The following is an 18186-nucleotide window of genomic DNA, read 5'->3' on the forward strand; positions in this document are numbered from 1 at the left end:
GCTCCGCCCTCAGCGGCTCCCGCCCCGCCCTCAGCGCTCGCTCCCGCCCCGCCCTCAGCGCCGCTCCCGCCCCGCCCTCAGCGCCGCTCCCGCCCCGCCCTCAGCGCCGCTCCCGCCCCGCCCTCAGCGCCGCTCCCGCCCCGCCCTCAGCGCCGCTCCCGCCCCGCCCTCAGCGGCTCCCGCCCCGCCCTCAGCGGCTCCCGCCCCGCCCTCAGCGGCTCCCGCCCCGCCCTCAGCGGCTCCCGCCCCGCCCTCAGCGGCTCCCGCCCCGCCCTCAGCGGCCCCGCCCTTAGCGCCGCTCCCACCCCGCCCTCAGCGCTCGCTCCCGCCCCGCCCTCAGCGGCCCCGTCCTCAGCGCCGCTCCCGCCCCGCCCGCCCTCAGCGGTCCCTCCCTCAGCGCTGCTTCCGCCTCACCCGCCAGGGGCCGCCCTTCGTTCCCATGGCAACCATGCCGCGGTTTTGATTGACAGCTTCGCTGTCCAGTGCGGTGGCTGCGCCGGGCCAATCAGAATCGCGCCCGGGCGGCGCGCGGTGATGACGTCGCGCTCAGCGCCATGGCGGCGGCCTTGGCCCCGGTTCTGCGGTGCTCGCTGCTGCAGCGCCGGCCCCTCCGCCGCGGGCCGGGTACGGGCTCGGCTCCGCTCCCTGCCCGCCCCTCAGGCCCCCGCGCCGCCGCCCGGGGCCGCCTCAGGCCGTTCGGCTCCGCGGGCGGGAGCGTTCCCCCGCCCGTCCCGGACGGGGACCGGGCGGCGGCGGAGCTCGCGTCACCTTTGTCTCTCCGGCAGGTCTGCGGCCCGTGCCCGGCGCAGGGGCCGCCCTCAGGCCGTGCAGCTCGCGGGTGGCGCAGGAGGGCATCAACAAGCCCGTCATAGACCGCATCATCCGCGTGGACCATGCGGGGGAGTACGGGGCGAACCGCATCTATGCGGGGCAAATGGCCGTGCTGGGCAGGTCGGCCGTGGGGCCCGTCATCCAGGTGAGCCATCCCCGTGCCTCTGCTCCGTTTGCGTCTGGTTAACAGCGGCCGGGGGATGGTGAAACATCGTAGCCTTCATGGCAAGATTATTAGCCAGGTTTTTTCTGAGCACTTCCAAATGTGCGGGTTTATAAAGAGTTTGGTAAGGGAGTTACCAATGCTGCAGGTGCTGTGGTGTTGTCCTATTTTGCAAATGTTTTTGTGTAATCTTTTTATAACTATCCTCTCTGTCCTTTCTATAATGATCTGCACCTGCCTTTCTCCACCATTGCTCCTCTCAGATGTTACAGTATTGCCTCAGCTATCACAGCATACGGGTCCTGAGCTGTTTTGGTTTTTATTAGTTTATTGGAAATGTTTGCCTCTTGTGGTTTTATGCCTCTCTGTGATCTGGCTCTTTTGCAGCAAATGTGGAATCAAGAGAAAATCCACCTGAAAAAGTTCAATGAGCTCATGGTTGCATACAGAGTTCGACCTACTGTTTTATTGCCTTTCTGGAACGTAGCAGGTTTTGTTTTAGGTGAGTCTGGATAATTACTGTTATTGTTGTTTTGTGAAATCTTCAATTGTGTTATATTATCTTGCTTCAGATTTCATTGTATTCATGTGTCTGGTACCCCAATCCCAGGGGCTGGAAGTGCTTTGCTTGGGAAGAAGGGTGCAATGGCTTGCACAGTGGCAGTGGAAGAGAGTATATCAGAGCACTACAACAACCAGATCAGAACTCTGATTGAGGAGGATCCAGAAAAGTACAAAGAACTATTGCAGGTATTTAACCATGACTTAAAAGTTGTTTAACAAATTGATTGAATTATCCAGTGTGATTTAGTCTTTTAAAAACAATATGCTTTTAGAATTTACAGTGGATCTTTTTGTTCTGTCACTTAGAATGCTGAAGTCAACAGAAATATTAAAAGGATGCTTTTTGCTTCAGCAGCACTAAATTAAACAGGCACCAAAACTAAAATATATGTTGGGTTATCTTCATCTTGCTTTCAGTAATGCAGTGTTTCCTTTTCAACTGGGAGAATTATGCTTTAAGTTTGATTAATTTAAAAGGAGGAAATACTGATTGCACAGTAGCTGTGTTGCCCTCCTCTGAAGGCATTTCAAGTACTTTCACATGCCCCTTAACCTGCAGGGCCCAGAGCCACACACAGTGCTCAAGGTGAGCTCCAGGTGACCCCTCCAGCCCCTCTGCCCACGCTGTGTTTGATACACCCCAGGGTGGGGTTTGCCCCCCTGGCACTGCTGCCAGCCAGCACCCTGTTCATGCTCCAGTCCTGGATGCTCTCAGTGTGTAAGGAGCTGATGTTTGTCAGCTCTGTGAGAAAATAATTTCCCAAGCATTTTAGGTATCAAACTGGGAACCATTCCTGTAAGTGGTTGTGGGAGATGGAGCTGTTTCCACGGGCAGCAGGTGGAACTGGTGCATTTCCAGCCCTGCTGGCTACCAGTGTGTTCAGTTGTGCTTAGTGTAACATGTAGCAAAATCTGATTATTCCAATGTATCCCACTGTTACAGAAATTGTCTCTGAAGTAACCAGAGTTGTGCTGAGGTGCACCAGGGAAATACCCTCCCTGAAGATAATGATATAATGAAATAGAGATGGCACAAAATACAGAGAAAAATCCAGGTAGTGAGTTTACTCACTGTGCCAGTATGAGGAGAAGTATTGGGGACACCAAAAGCAATGCAAACCTGTTGGGCAGGGACAATGCCCCGGTGTCTGTAAGTGCTGAGCTCTTCTTTAAGCAATCCTGGTCATCTGCAGGCATCTCAGGAGAAAATCCTCTAAACCTTGTTGTCCCAGCTGAAAAATTAGAAGACAAACAATTGTTCTTTAGAGTATGGTAGAATGAGCAAAAAAGCCTGGTTAGCTTACAGGGGAACACCCTTACTGATTGGCAAGGCAGGGACCTTAATTCCTTTATTAAAATTGTCAGAATAATGTGGGGGTGTGAAACTAGTCAGTCTTGAAAGTTACTATGGCCATATGTTTTTTTGAAATAGTGATATATTGTCAGTGTCATATTTTCTGAAAAATCCCTTCACCAGGATTTCTTCTTTTCTTCCTGGGAAGCTGAGAGGCCTCAAAGAAGAATGAAAGCAATAATTATCTCATTGCTTCTCCTGTGTTTTGCTGCTTTAGAATGTGGTCTGGAGATTGTTTACCAACAGGTGCATGTTTGATTGGTTTCATGTAAATTGTTTTTACTTAATGACCAATCACCATCAGCTCTGTCAGACTGAGGAGTCAGTCACGAGTTTTTCATTAGTATTTTGTTAAGCCTTCTGATGTATCCTTTCTCTATTCTTTAGTATAATTTAGTATAGCTATAATATAATAATAATAAATGAGCCTTCTAAAAACATAGAGTCAGATTCATCAATTCCTCCTTTGTCCTGGGGACCCAGCAGGTACCACAATATATTAATTAAACAGCAGCTTGAAGTTAAAGACTTCTTTGGAGACTACCAGAAGAACTCCAGGAGAATGCTGTAAATAATTCCCCTCTTGCTGAATTGGAGGTTTGAGAAGTGTTTGAGAGACCCTGGCTTGCCATGGTGCACACAATGGACAGCAGCATGTAGTTGTGTGTGCTGGCTGCCTTGGTTGCTGTGCAGAGCAGGCTCAGGAGCTGCTGTGTTCCAGGTCATAAAGCAGTTCCGGGATGAGGAGCAGGAACACCACGACATTGGGCTGGAGCACGATGCAGAAGCTGTGAGTAGAATGATGAATAATGATGCTGTCTGTGAGGATGTGGATGTGCTGCTCTTTCCTTCCTTACCTAGAGATTGGGATGTGGCTCTTTGAGAAGCAGAAAATAAGGCTCTTGATACTCTTTCCCAAAGTTACATATAAGAATGTCCTGCATGTTATAGCTTTCATTTTTCTAGAACAGAACTAAATCTGTTGGAATTCATGTCAAGTGTTAAAGTGTTTTGATTTTTTTCTTGAGAGGTGTCCTCTGCAAATTTTTAGATTTTCTTTTCAGTTTAAATTAAATGTTTTTGAAGATAAGGTTAATAACTGCTATCCATACAGTGCTGGGAATTGGAGGCATCATTTTATTAGGAAGTGTGGAATGCTGAACTGAATTCTGTGCTCCCTTGGATACTGTATGGGGAATATGTGACTTTTCTCCAATTTTTTTCTCTTGACTTACATTTGTGGAGTGTTCTGAATAGTTGATAGAGATAGTTATAAATGTTAATAGTTGAGGGAATATTCTGAAAAGTTAATACATTTTAATTTCGTTTAGTATAGATTAGACTGCAAATGCAGGGGGGGGTTTCTTGGCATGTGTGTTTTTACTTTGGTTTTTTTAATGGTGCTTACTGTTCATTATCAAAATCTGGTTCAAGCAAAACACTTCAGTAAATGTATTTAATCTTTTATTCTTTTTACAGACACCAGCTTATTCTGTTTTGAAGACAGCCATACAACTTGGATGCAAAGCTGCAATATTTTTATCAGAAAGAATTTAGTTATATTTTTCATAATAGCTGTGGCAATAAACTGTGACACAAAAGCATGTGGAAATTGTGGAAGACTCTGCTATTTTATTCAGCCTTTTAAATTTTTCTGCACTAAGCACTTGATTCAACCATCCTTTGTCACATTGAATCCCCATTTAAAAAGTATCTGTATTAAAGTCAGTTGAGCTAAATGTGAATAAAGGTGGCAGAATTGAGCCAGTGTGAACTAAACCTCCCTATTCAGAGACTGTTCACAAGGTGGCAGCACACATGTATATACATGGTTTATATATATACAATATTTGTGTATGGATGCACACACATAAAAATGACAAATACATTCTCTGTTGCCTTCAAATGTTTGTTGTTGTTGAAATAAGCTGGAGCAGCTCATTTTAAAATAGTTAATACAGACCAAGAAGAATATTTTTTTGTTTCCAGGATGAGTGAAGTAATAGAAAGTATTTATTTTCAGTCTATCTTGAACAAAAATTGGTATTATAAGACCAGTTATACTTAAAGCATTCTGTGTGTTTTGGGGTGAGCCTTTTTTTTTTCAAGCACGGTTCCAAATTCTTTAAGTAGAATTTTACTTACTGTACTTTTTTTGTTGTGGTGGGGGTTTTTGATGGGTTTTTGGTATTTTCTTGGGTTTGTTTGGTTTGCAGGTTTTTTTACCTGAGCATGTAAGGAATTGATCCCTGTCATAAAGCAGGAGGAGAGAGCAACTTGGGACACTGTGAAATTGCATTCAATATTCTATTAGATCTTTCAGCCTTATCTTACTTTGCTTCAGACAACATTTAATCCAGGTACATCTGAGCTTGCTTTCTTAAGTAGCTCTGTTAGTGTTTGTAGGTACTGATTGGTGTGTAATTTGACATTAAAGGCTTCTTAAAGAGGATTATTTTCCCTTTTTGGTGAAGGAGCTTAGGCAGAAGGTTAAATCTTAATATAGAGAAATTCCTATTCTGTGGGATTTTGTTATGACTGTCACTTAGTTTGTTCTTTAAAATTATCTCTCAAACTGTTGCAAGTGTCAACCTTGTTAGCCTCAAACTACTGATGTTATTTACTTTGTTCAATCAAAGCAGCATTTGTTTCTCTGTGACTGGTTTGGAATAATGTGACTTGAGGATTTCAAAGCTACATCACAGATTCTCAGGGACTGCAGAATCAGAAGATAACTCTGAGGCAATTATTTTACTGCCTCAGCCCCAGACAGTTGTGAGCAGTGTGTGTGAAAACTCAAGTTTACTAAAGGTCCATCCTATTGCACTAATGAAATATTCCCTAATTTTACCATTTCTCTGAACAAAACTTACATCTAACAGATTTCCTGCCTTAATTTCTCTGAAGTATTCAATATATGTGTGAACAACTCCCAGGTAATTTGCAGGAGAAAGGAATCAGCACAAAAGAATGATTAGCTGAAGTGGTTAAAAGGGTAACAAGTGGTGCTGGAAGCTTGTGCAGTGCAGTTGTGTAAGTCACAGGCTTTAATAATTGAGTAGAAGAAGAAAAAAAGATTGCTTGATGAATAGTCTGTTGTAAAGTCTTTCATAGCAGGGGCAGCATGGGATGGCATCCTTTATAAGGCCATTATTGCAGGGGAGGAAGGGCAGGGCATGGTGTATTTTCACTCAAAGCTGCATGCCCATACAGACAGTAGTCTTGTGACATAAACTGCAAACTGAGCAAGACAGTTCCTGGTTTCTTAGCCATTACATCAGGGTTGAAAGCTGAACAAGGCATCTGTGGGGGTTTCCAAGAGAGCTGGTACTCAGCTGAAGCCTTGTATTCTCTGTGGCTGTGGTTGCAGAAATTCTCTGAAGATATATGTGGTGTTCAGCAGTGGTGGGATTGGCTTGTGACAGAGACATGCTGATGTGATTGTCCAAAATTTGGGTGGCCCCCCCAAGACCATGACACACTGCAAACTTGGGGCAACAGATTTTAAGAGAGAAATCTCATGTTAAATGTATTTCATTTGGCCGAAGGCTGGGAACATCAAATACCAAGAAATTGCCATGTGAGGTCTGTGTTTGGTCATATCTGCTGTAATTGAAAGTGCTCATAGAGAGTTCTTTGTCCCCAGCAGCTGAACACATCCTGCACATTTGAGATGGGTGTCAGACAGTAACACTGTCTCCAGCTGCAAGCATGAAATGTGAACTGAGAGATCAAATCTGCTTTATGCTCCTGAGCAGGGTTTGTTCGTTCTTTAATGGAGCAGCAGATTTCTACCCATCCATTAAAGTGTGGGTGGGCTGTTCTGCCACTTCCAAAGCTTGTGCATTTTCCTGCTCACTGGCAGTTTGCTCTTTTTTTGTTGTTCTTCTACATAGAAAATGAAGTTGCTTTTCATTTTTCTCATAGAAAAGGGACTTTTTCTTTTGTTTAAAAACCCATTTCAGATTTTGAAAGACTAAAAAAACTGGGAAAAGGTTACAAAAGAACAAGAGGTGCTTAGTGCTGTACAATTCTATTGTACAGCTGCTGCAAGGCTGTAGTTACTTTTTTATGCTCAGGCAGAACTAAGCTGAGTAATACCAGCCATCCCAGCAGGGGTTAATGGCAGGCAGAGGCCAAAGTATATAGCTTATACAAGTCTGTTATCATAGGAATCCTCACTGAACTCTGGTCATGTTGACAGAGGAAGGGGAGCTTGGATCAGAGAGGCTGTGAAATGCTGCATTTTCAGAACAGGGAGTGGGGAAGATGACTGGGTCTTCACTGTGCCTTTGAGCTCTGTGGCTTCCTTGTAAATGAAAAAATACACACATAATTTGGGTTTTATAATATACAGTGGGATGAAATCCTTCCCCTCGTAGCAGTGAGGTCTATGATAAGCCAGGGCTTGATCCCAGTTTTCTGCTGCAGGAGCAGTTGTGTCTCAGTGAGGAGGAGCACAGGTACCCACCTGTGTGTGTGCAGGGCTGGAGGGCTGTGCCCTGCTCTGTGAACAGCAGCTCACCTCTCGCTGCTTTCTTCTGCAGGCAGTGCTGGGCACAAGCTGGCCTCTGTTCTCCAAAGCTGCTCTGAGTCAGAGGTCGAGGTAACCTCTGATGGTGCTGGGAGGGCAGTGACAGATGGTGCAGTCCCTGTGCTGAGCTCTGGGGCTGTTCCTGGAGCAGGATCTCTGCTCTGGCTGTGGCACTGCAGAAGGCACATGTGAGGCATCAACATGCAGCTCTGGCTGTGCCAGGACACGTTCCAGCAGCAGCCAGGCAGAAATCAAATCCCCTGGCTGGGATTAACAAGGTGATGCTGACACCAGCTGAACAGACTTTTGTCAAGGGCATGTAGGGATAGGACAAGGGTTTATGGCTTTATGTTGATAGAGGGCAGGTTTAGATTAGATAGAAGAAATTCTTCTCTGTGAGGGCCTGGCACAGGTTTCCAGTGGAGCTGTGGCTGCCCCATCCCTGGGAGTGTCCAAGGCCAGGTTGGATGGGACTAGTGGAAAGTGTCCCTTCCCACGGCAGAGGGCTGTGGAATGAGGTGAGCTAAGGTCCCACCCAACCCAGCCCAACTCACTCTGTGATTCTGTGATTTATGATGCAAATTATCTAAAATGATACTCAAGATTGTTTGGCAGACAGCTAAATCATTGTCTGGGTTGGGCTTCATTTTTGTCTGGACTTAATCTGTGTGGCTTACTTGAGCAAACAGAGCTTGTGACCAGCTGAGGATGTGCCATACAGTCCCTGGTGCTGGGGATGACATGGTTTGTACATCTCTATTTGTTCTTAGTATTACAGGAGTTATTTCATCTATATGCATCTGCCTTGTAACTTGACTTTAGGGAAGACATAATTTCAAATGGCAGTCATTTTTTGTCACTAGCTTTGAAGTTGTGGCATGTCACTTGCATTGAATTCTGCACATATTTTTTAGCTTGGGAGGCTTAAAGGGCTGAGGCAAAAATATTGGCCAATTTAAAGGAGGAATATGTGTTATAAGGGAGGAGATTGTTTAAAGGCACTGCCATTTTTCTATTTGTTACTTCAGTTTTTGTTGTGTCTGACATGAAATATCTGAATGGATTTAGGAGAATGACAGCAGCTTTGTAGTTTTACTTCCAGAGTGGCAAAACTTAGCTTGTGTTGGAGAATGCTTGCTGATTCTCATTTTTAGAGTTGTGGGGCTGATCTAATGTTGAGTAAATGAATTAACAACTCAGTTTCAGTGGGTAATGTATTTCTAAAAGCTTGACTGTGTTACAATGAAAATTCCAGTTGTTGTTGTTGTTAGGTGCTTTCAATAAATGCAGCTTCCTGCTCACTTCAGGTGTTTTTGAGAAGTACCACCTTATGCCACAGTTCTGCAGAGCAGGGGGTGGTACCTCTGTGTCCAGAAATGCAGCTTATGGCAGCAGCAGTGTTTCGTAGTGTTAGCATGCAGATTAATACACCTATGCTGATACTTTTAAAAATGGGGATTTTTTTGGTTCTGAAAGTCTTTGTCTCACAAACTCTGGCCATGGCACTGCCTTTACTTGTGCTTGTTCTTAGCTGGAGGTAAATGATGATCTGATGGAAGCCCAGGAGTCATGCAGAGTTACTTGGAAAGGAGCTCTGGAGGTCATCTTGTCCAGCCTCCTGCTGGACTCAGGACTGTGGCCAGCACTAAAGCAGGTCAGCTGTGATTTTTCCAGACAGGTGATGAAAACCTCCAAGGACAGAAATTTCACAGCCTCTCTGGGCAGCCTGGTCTGGTCCTGCATTACCCTACCAGTGGCACTTTTTTTACATTCCTGAACCTTCCAGCAGTGTCACTGCTGCTGCTTGTCATGTCATGTAGCATCTTGGAGGAGAGTTTCCCTCCACTATCTTGGAGGTAAATACCCTTTGAGTAGTTTTATGCAACTGTTAATCATTCAGATTAGCTGTCCTTTCAATGCCTGGTTCCTGAAGTGGCACAGAGGAAAGGAAGAGATGCATCTGATGACCATTGTGACAGTCTTATTGTCTGCTTAAGACTTCAGGCTTCATATGTCTTCTCTCCTTGCAGGTATTTTTCACCCAACTGTTTGAATGTCAGTGATTTGTTTTTCAGTGTTACTTGTGCCTGGGACAGATGGATTTATTGATTTTATGTACAGGTGGACATGTGTAGTCCAAGTTATTAATGAAAGTAAGTCATACATACAGTGGGTGGTTTTCATATTTAAAATGCCTTTTCTGGACTGTAATAAAAAGATTATTTTTGGCACTAGAAGTGATTTTCTGGTTTTTTTGTGGCTACTGGCCCAGCCTGGGCTGTCTAGGTCAGAGCAGAGGCAGCAGTGGGTGAGGGGGATTTGAATTTTCTTGCAGTTCATTTTGAAGACAAGTTCTGCCAGCAGTGTTTTAGCAAGCTGTCAAGAATTTTCCCAAGCATGTGGCTGGAGGGCACCTGTACAGTCAGAGGCTGCTAAGTGTATGTAAATGGATAAAATGTTTAGTGGAGTGAAAAGCCTTTGCTTATAGGTGCAGACAGACGTGCAGTGTCAAGGCAGATGACTCAGTCCTGTTGATCTTTGTTGCTATCTCTGCATTAAAGTTAACTTCCTTTTTAAGCAGTAGCCTATGTCTCATTTAGGGCTGTGTCTCACCTTGCTGATGATAAATTGTTTCCCCCCTCCTGTGGGGCACAGCCATGCTCCTACCAGGTCTGTGGCAGAAATACACTGGAAATGCAGTTTGAGAGGAGCTAAATCTCCCTTGTGGCTGTATTATTGTCCTAACCATACAGCACTCCTGGTATGTGAAAGTGTGCTGACCTTGCTTCTTCTGAGTTGGTTTTTATCCAGCAAAAGAACAGCAGCAGGATTTAAAATCACTGGTGAGATTATTCTGAAAGTGTAGCTTAATGGCTTGATTCCAGCCCTGACCTGGAAAGGTAACTGCTAGTGACAGATGAGGAGCTGTCTTCCACATCTCATCTTGTCAGCTCTCGTTGTTCTGACTTTGGCAGGAAAAATGCTGTTTTCTTGAATACTTTGAAGGTGGTTTAAAGAAGACTTTAGGCAGAGTTGAAATGTGATTTTTTTTTTAATTAATAACTGTCCGCTTTTCAATTCCTCCCACCCAAATATCTCAGCAGTATTTGCTAATGAGAAATAATTATGTCTCAATTTTAAGTGACACAAGTGCTATTGTTTACACAAAATGTGGGAATCTTGTAAGACATGGGGCATATGCTTGGAGGGATAATGCATGAGAATCAGTTCTGCCTTCTCAGGGAGCCAAGCCTTGCAGAGGAAGATGACAGATACATGTGTTTATATACAGACTCTAGAGCTGGCTGTGTTTGCTTATCATTTGTCATAAATGCAGAGACTCTCAGCACAGAGCACCAGTTCAGCATAAGCTGCAACATATGGTCCTCTCCAGCAGATGTGACACGAATTCCAGCACTCACTGGATGTTTCAGGCTGATGACCAGCAAGAGGATTTATCCTGGCAAAATGGAATATTCTTGAAGCTTTCCTGTGGATTGCTGCTCCATTTGGGATTTTTCCATGGATAAGGCAGAAAAAGTATGGCCTGGTTTTCAGCTTGTATTGCTGGCAGTTCCCAGCTGCTGAAGCAGCTACCTGGACTCATCTGATACATTGCTGGGATATGATGTTGCAAACTCCTGGGATAAAAATGCTTACATGAAGCTATTGCTTTGGAGTGACCTGAGAGTTCATTCTTTCTTTCCAACTGACTCATCATTATCCACAAACTTGGTATTCAAACAGAAAAAACTCACCAGACCCACTGGTGAAAGCCCTGAGTGTTGTTTTCCAACTAACAAGAAAATTCATGGTTTTATTCTTCCTTCTTTTATCTCCCTGCACTTACCAAAAATGCATGTAATACTGCTAACAGCCTTTGCTTTTAGATGGCGTGTTATGACACCCTCCATGTGTCACCTAGAACTGACCTGTAGTGAGTTAGGAATAGTCAGCAGAACTCTTAACACGTTTGTCTTTCTGATTTACTAAAAAAACCCTCAAAAAACCTAAACCCAAACAGTCTAATTATCCCAGCCAAGATAGAACAAATACACACATGACCTGCATGCGTTATGAAAACTGCATGAAACCAAGAGCAGAAGTTTGCAGAGATTTCCAAGACATCTTCATCCACATTGTAAAACCAGTGATAAATTTTCCTGCATCTGGCAATTATTATGCCATACTCTGCTCTTACTCAACATTTACCCTGTTCATCTTAGGCAACACTCACTCATTCCTGAGTTCTCTCACATACCAAGATATTAATCTGCTTCTCATACAAACAGTCAAGGATCTGAAATTGCTGCATGGCCTTGATTCAGTATCTGTTTTTGTTTCCTTTGTTTTGTTTGTTGTTAGGGAGAAAGGATCCAAAGTGCATCTCTGGAGCTGCACCCATGCCCATACTTAGCACCCCTGTGTTTAGACTTGCATGCTCTGAAGTTTTAGAAGTCACAGCCACTACCCATCAGTATTTGCCTTAAATCAAACAACTTTTTAAATGAAGCTTAGGTGTTTCATTTTTCTTTGCATTCTTGGACATAAGTTGGGTCTGATTTTTCTGTGGGCTTTGCTTTCCTTGGCTTCTACAATAATTTTATAAGGTGTTGCTTACTTGAATCACGTGGCCATTGGCAAGTCCAGCTGTGCCCCTTGCCCAGCAATGCCTCGCTCCAGGGAGCCACACACACAATCAAAGGCTGCTCCAAAGGTAGCAAATCACCTTTGGAAGCATTATCATGACAATTGATGGCATTATTGATGGGTTGGTGGAAGTACCTGTGCAAATACATATCAGTGTGTGCTTCTTTATCATACAGCTCTGCTGACTCGGGGAATGGGCAATGTGCCTTGCACTCAGAGCCTGCTCACAGAGATGAGTGCTGCTATGGCCTGAGCCTGGGGTGGACTCAGCTGCACCTGGAGAGCTGATAAGGGGACAGGTGGTGGCTGGAACACACTGTAGTTGGAGCCATTTGCATTTAGGGCTGGCAAGACCCTTTTACTGGCCCCATCTTGGGGTCTGCTGGGTGCTCTCCACTGGTTTTTGCAGCACGCAGAGAGCACACAGGCATTTATCTCAGAGAGCTCTCAGGTATTTATCTCTGTCCTGGACTCAAACCTTCCAGCCCTTCTTGGTGAGCTGGTGACCAAGGGTGAGCTTGCACTGCTGAGCAGGAGCAGAGCAGAGGTGGTTTCATGCTGTCCCAATGACCTGCAAGCATGGCTGGAGGCCAGGAGAGGACAGCCTGTCTGCCACTGGGCTTCCCCATCGTCAGCCACTGTATGCTCAGGCGTGTTTGGAGCTGGATGCCTTGCCTTTTGCTGATGGATGAGGACAGGCACTAAAACTAAGTTATGCATGTTTCTACTCCCTGTCTTTGATCAATGGAGAGGTTGTAAATGGACTTCTTGCCTGGCTGTTTTGGGACATGCCTATTTTTGGTAATATTCATCTACTTGGGGAGCTAAATCAAAGGAAATAAATTAAATGAAGCTCTCAATTATCACAAATAATTCATTGTTCTCTAATGTATTTAGGAGTGATATTTAAAATATATTTATTTGGCTTATAAATCATAAACCTGTCAAAAAAATGGATCTAGAAAGAGGGTTTATTATTTATCCAGAGCCAAAGGCTGAAGTGCTAAAATTGTGTGAACTGAAATCTTTTAGCAAGATCAGATAGAACCCTTAGTATTTCATACTTGTTAAATGACTAAAAATCTTCCCACAGAGATGAGCTGTTGAAGCTGTGCTCCCCTCAGAGCACATCCCAGAAAAGCTGTAACCACAGCAGAGCCCAAGGTATGGGCATTTCAAGTGTATAACTTCCAATATCAAAGTGCTCTCAGAGAGAGCTTGAAATTCATGCAGCCTGAGGCAGCTCTCCCCAAGCCTCTGTCATCTGTCATGCTGTGGCAGCAGGCAGAGCAGAGAGATGGAGGGAAAAGCACATTAATATGAGGACAGTGTTGTGTCATTTAAAGAGATGCAATCTGAGCAGAAGCTTGGTTTTGGTAAGGTTCAGTTCTTTGTTTTTCAGTCCATGCTCTTCATTCTTTGCCCACCACAGATATTCCTTTTCTGTGCTAGCCCGGGGATCAGAAAATTGTTGCAGGGGTAGCTGGCATGGCTGTGCTCTGCAGCACCACATCCACAGTCCCTAAAGAGGGATGCTGCAATGGGCTCGAGTCTTTTACTGCCCCACGCTCCCTTTAACATTTATGTCCTCCTTCAGTTGCAAGCATATTCTTCTTCATTCAGCTATAAAGATCCCACGGGCACTGCTGACCCTCTGGCTAGGGAAGAGGCTGGTTCTGGGCACTGCAACGTGTACCCAATGCTGGTGAGATGTTTGTAAAGCCCCCAGTGAGGGATCCACTCCCTTGCACAGGTAGGACCTCAGCCAGGTCTGTTCACACATGCTGAGATGGGGAAAGTGAACCTTCGCATTCACCGTGCTCCTCCCCTGTCTGCAGGTACCACTTTAGGGATAGCAAAGGGAACAGAAGACAGAATGTGTTCTGGAAGTAAAGAAATAACATTCAAACATGAACCAGCTTGTTGTAAAGGCAGTTTGTTCTTGACCTCAGTCTCCCTTAGCAGAGCTTGGGCCATTCCCATTTGTTCCAGTGGGTTTGTTTTGCATTTGTATCTATGTGAGAAACCTGTATTTTACAGTTCCAGGGAGTAAATATCTTCTGTATCATAAATTTAAAAAAAAAATTCAAATTGAATTAGGTAGAACATGAAAGATGCTCCCACCTCTGTTCAAGTGGTTGACACTGTAATAATGAAACCTATGACACCATATGTAAAAATAGCTGTCATTAAATGAGCTCATCTGAATGGCCTTAAAGATAGGAGTATGCTGCCCTTGCTGCCTTGCAAATGAAGTAATTGTGTGGCTTTGCATTGATCTCTGCAAAGTTTAACCTTAGTTAAAGGGACACAGCCTGAGAAATCACTGTGGAGAGATGCTGGGAAGAGATCAAATTTAGCCCTGAGATTTCAGGCTCCATCCCTGTACTGCTCATCCTCTCACAGGGCAGCCAAGCCGGTAAAGAATTTTCTTTCAACCAGGAAGATTACATGCCCGAGGCTGATTTTTAGCCATGATTTCTACAACTCCATGTGCTGACACCTCCTAGACCAGGCACTGTGCTGCAAGGTTTTCATTTCAACCACTGCTGAGCAGTCCTGGCAGCATCCCCCCAACATCTTCCCACCCAAATCAGGTGGGCCAGAGCAGTGCACAGGACACTGCCCTCTGTGGGCTGGTGTCACTGGGGTGGTGTTTCCTGATGGGGATAACCCAGCTGGGGATTGCTGCCAGGCTCCACATGTGGGTTTGGGTGTGGTGTGAAACCTCCCTGAGCCCAAGGACCTCTGCTCCCATCCCTCTGGGAATGCAGTGAGAAACAGTGCTGGCTTGGGTCGTTTGATAGTCTGGGGTTGCTTTGTCTTCTGCGCAGGTCACTTTCCTTCTAAGCCATTACTTCTCCCCCTCTCTGTCCTTGGCAGGATGAGGTGAGGGTCCAGGACAGGCCTTCCTAGAGCTGCCACTGCCCTCCAGCCCTGCAGAACAGGTGCTGGGAGCCAGAGCCTCAGCTTTTCCTACCCTAATTGCTGGGTGCTGATAAGCCAGTTTCCCCAGACAGATCCTCCCTCCCACGCTGTATTTTCTCTTCTTTTCCCGGGGTGGGTGATCCAGCTCAGGCTCATCAGGAGAGTGTCAGCTGAGCCAGGATCATCTCATTATTTGGGGCTATAAGCTGATAACAGAGCTTGTTCCCTGTTGTGTGCTTTGCTTTGATTCTCTGAGTTGCATCTCATCCCTTTGTGCCTAAACTTCATCTTTGTAGCTCGCTGCTGCAGGGTATTTGTCAGGCACAAAACCCCTTCTCTAATTTCATGACAAGCTTAGGGGTGCATAAACCCAAAGCAGAAACACCCAGTAATGACAGTCACTGGAGGGGATGGGGCAGCTGCTGCTGCCTTGCTGCTCTTTGAGAGCCACCAGTGACAGTGACACAGCCCAGCTGAAACCAGCACAGAGCTGTGGGACAAGCCTGGTGTCTCCTCTCCAGCTGCCTTGCCCTGGTTGTGAAAAACAGAAATGGCACAACCCCAAACTGGTGTAATGAAACTGCTAAGATCCTCATTTAAAATACTCTGCTTTAATCAGTAAATTAGGGCTCAGCTATGTGATCATTTTTTATTAGTTAAGCAAGTTATGGTGCAAATCCACATTTCAGTTACTTTCCATTAATTAAACTAAACTGTTTCAGTCAGTGATTGAATTCACATTTGAACACACTCAAATGCATCCAAGTTTAATTAGATTTGTATTAAACTGGTTTTTGTTAAACTATTTCAACAGAAGCACATGCAAGGTTTGGCTCTATCTGATGCTTCTTAAACCTGGGGATTCCACAGTGGGAATCCTCAGACCCACAACATCTGCTGAGCCCTGGGGGTGACAGGGAATGGGATGGGCTGAGGAGGCTCCTGCATGGAAGGTGACACACTGGCGCCTCGTCACTAACACAGCATGATCCCCTCCTCTGCTGCCCTGGGAGGGTTAGCAGGGCTTCTTGGCTGGAGTGTTTAGATACAGCACTGGAAGCTGTGACTGTTGTCATTCAAACCTGGATTACATCAAAAATTGAACTTAAAGAGCAAGTGTAAGACTTACAGTCTTGACTTGGAGAGTTTTTGTGTTTCCATTTTCAATGTAAGAAACGTTCCCCATCGCTGCTGATAACCCTTCTCTATGATGGTTGTGTCCTTGCACTCTCTCTGCTGAAAGATGTTTCCTTTTCATGGTGCTGTAGTTGCAGCTCTCCAAAACATGAGCCACTGAGCTTCATGGAAAATGGGACAGCAGAGTCCCAGAGTCGCAGCTGGTCAGACAGAACTCAGTGTGCCAATGACTCTGATGCAGATGGGCTGGGGGTTTCATTCCTCGTTCATTGCTTAGCTGGGAGCACAAAGGCATGTCTTCCTGAATGCCAGGTAATGGGTAATATAAATGCCCTGCTCAAACAAGTTTCTATGCAAAAAAGTAATCCTTGAGGGTTTTCAAATGATACAGGATAAGCTGGGAAGGTACTGATCACCAGCATAGAAGCCAGTTTGTGATAAGGACAAGCTTGGACAAGAGATTGCTGTATGAATTACTCAGGAAGCCATCCTTCTACAGAAAGGAAATCCTGTATTGGGCTGTGTGTGATTTACAGCAACCCAGTCTGCTTGCAGGCTCTCAGATTAAGAAGTGCTACAACCCTGCTGATAGTTAGTGAGCAAATCGACTGGCAAAGGTGGCAAGCACATCTGACTTAGTAAACAAAATATTTTAAGAGAGAATGTGCAGTAATACCCCTACACCCCCAACTCCTTCATGTCCTTGTAGTGCTCTGGAGGTCTGGCTCCCTCAGCTGTTTGTGGTAGCAGGACACCCTCCCCTGTATTCCCACCCCCTGCTGCTGTGACTAGCAGAGATCCATTAGTCCACAATAAAAACTGGATTTATGTCTGTCTGATGCTGTTGGTTTGTATTGTAGTTAATAGTATCCCATAAAATCTGGGAGTCAGAGGAATGGCAGGCAAAGGGTATTTATTTTGATCATGGCATGTCCTTGGCTGGACCATCCAGAGGGCTGTGGGAGATACGTGCTGGTAGCTTTGTTTTCAGAGGAAACAATTAGAAGAGTAATTACTGGGACATGAAGCCAAGTGACCAACCATTCAGACTTGTATTTTTTTGCAATCAGTCATTGTACTTTCCTGCTATAGACTGTTTAATAGTGCATTATGAGAAGATGGAGGTAAAACCCACTTGCTGTAGAAAAGCAGCTGCACAGCACTGCTGCAGGAAGGGAACCCCAGAGACTTCCTCCTGCACCTGTATAGACTGTGCAGCTCTGGTTCAGCTGGGCAGATACCAGCCTGGGATAGCTGGGAGGAAACCTCAGACTTGTGTCTCAGGTAGGTCATAAAAGCATCTGTCAAATATCATCACCTGTTGGTGCCTTCTGTCCTTCTACTTCCTTCTATCTCCTCAGGTGCTGTGCTCTGCCTACGTCTCTGACAGCGGCTGGTGCACTGGGGCATGAACAGATCAGTCACACAGATGTTTGATATACTGCCAGCTGTGGAGGAACTTTAATGGATGCTCTGACCCACTGCTTTCTTTTACCTCTGCAAATCTCCCCCAGAACTATCATAAGCTATTTTTAGCTCAACTTGTTTAAGAATAACATTATTCCTTATTTAGTGAGCAGGATATCCTGTATATGGGACATTCTGGAGTGAGTGTTTAGATAACAGATTTAAACAATGGGTGATTTAAACAATGGTAGTAAAAATTGATGTTATGAATTCTCTCTGGTCACAATTTTGAGGTCATGTTTGTTAGTGTACAACCTATTATTTTTCTTGAGTACGTAATTGCTATTAAAAACTTCATAAAGCTGAGCACCTCTGGGACGTCTCTCACCTCTGACGTACTCAGCATTTTTCCCAGAGACTCACCCTGTGCTCAGGGAGTCATGAAGCAGCCAAGGTCCCAGAAAACAGGCCACTGGCCATCTCTCATCAGCCCAAGGCTCTGCAGATTTCATCTTGCCTCTGGCTGAGGAGGAGAGAAAGGACTAATTTAATTTAATTTAAACACCATTGGTAAAAACCAGTGCTGTGGATTCATTCTGGTTCTGATGTTAAGGTCAC

General features: G+C 45.0%; 2 protein-coding genes across 2 annotated transcripts in view; one reads left to right on the top strand and one right to left on the bottom strand.

Annotated features, from left to right (window-relative positions):
- TMC5 (transmembrane channel like 5) overlaps nucleotides 1-18186 on the bottom strand; it is a 130709-nt gene that overhangs the window by 42933 nt on the left and 69590 nt on the right. The window lies entirely within an intron of this gene.
- COQ7 (coenzyme Q7, hydroxylase) lies at nucleotides 543-4518 on the top strand. Its single transcript, XM_084216515.1, has 6 exons — nucleotides 543-624; nucleotides 786-976; nucleotides 1382-1496; nucleotides 1605-1744; nucleotides 3634-3702; nucleotides 4392-4518. Exons 1-6 carry the CDS (start codon nucleotides 555-557, stop codon nucleotides 4467-4469), a joined length of 663 nt encoding a protein of 220 aa, XP_084072641.1. The 5' UTR covers nucleotides 543-554; the 3' UTR covers nucleotides 4470-4518.

The sequence above is a fragment of the Fringilla coelebs genome (genome assembly GCF_963513975.1).
Source record: "Fringilla coelebs genome assembly, chromosome: 16".
Classification (NCBI taxonomy): domain Eukaryota; kingdom Metazoa; phylum Chordata; class Aves; order Passeriformes; family Fringillidae; genus Fringilla; species Fringilla coelebs.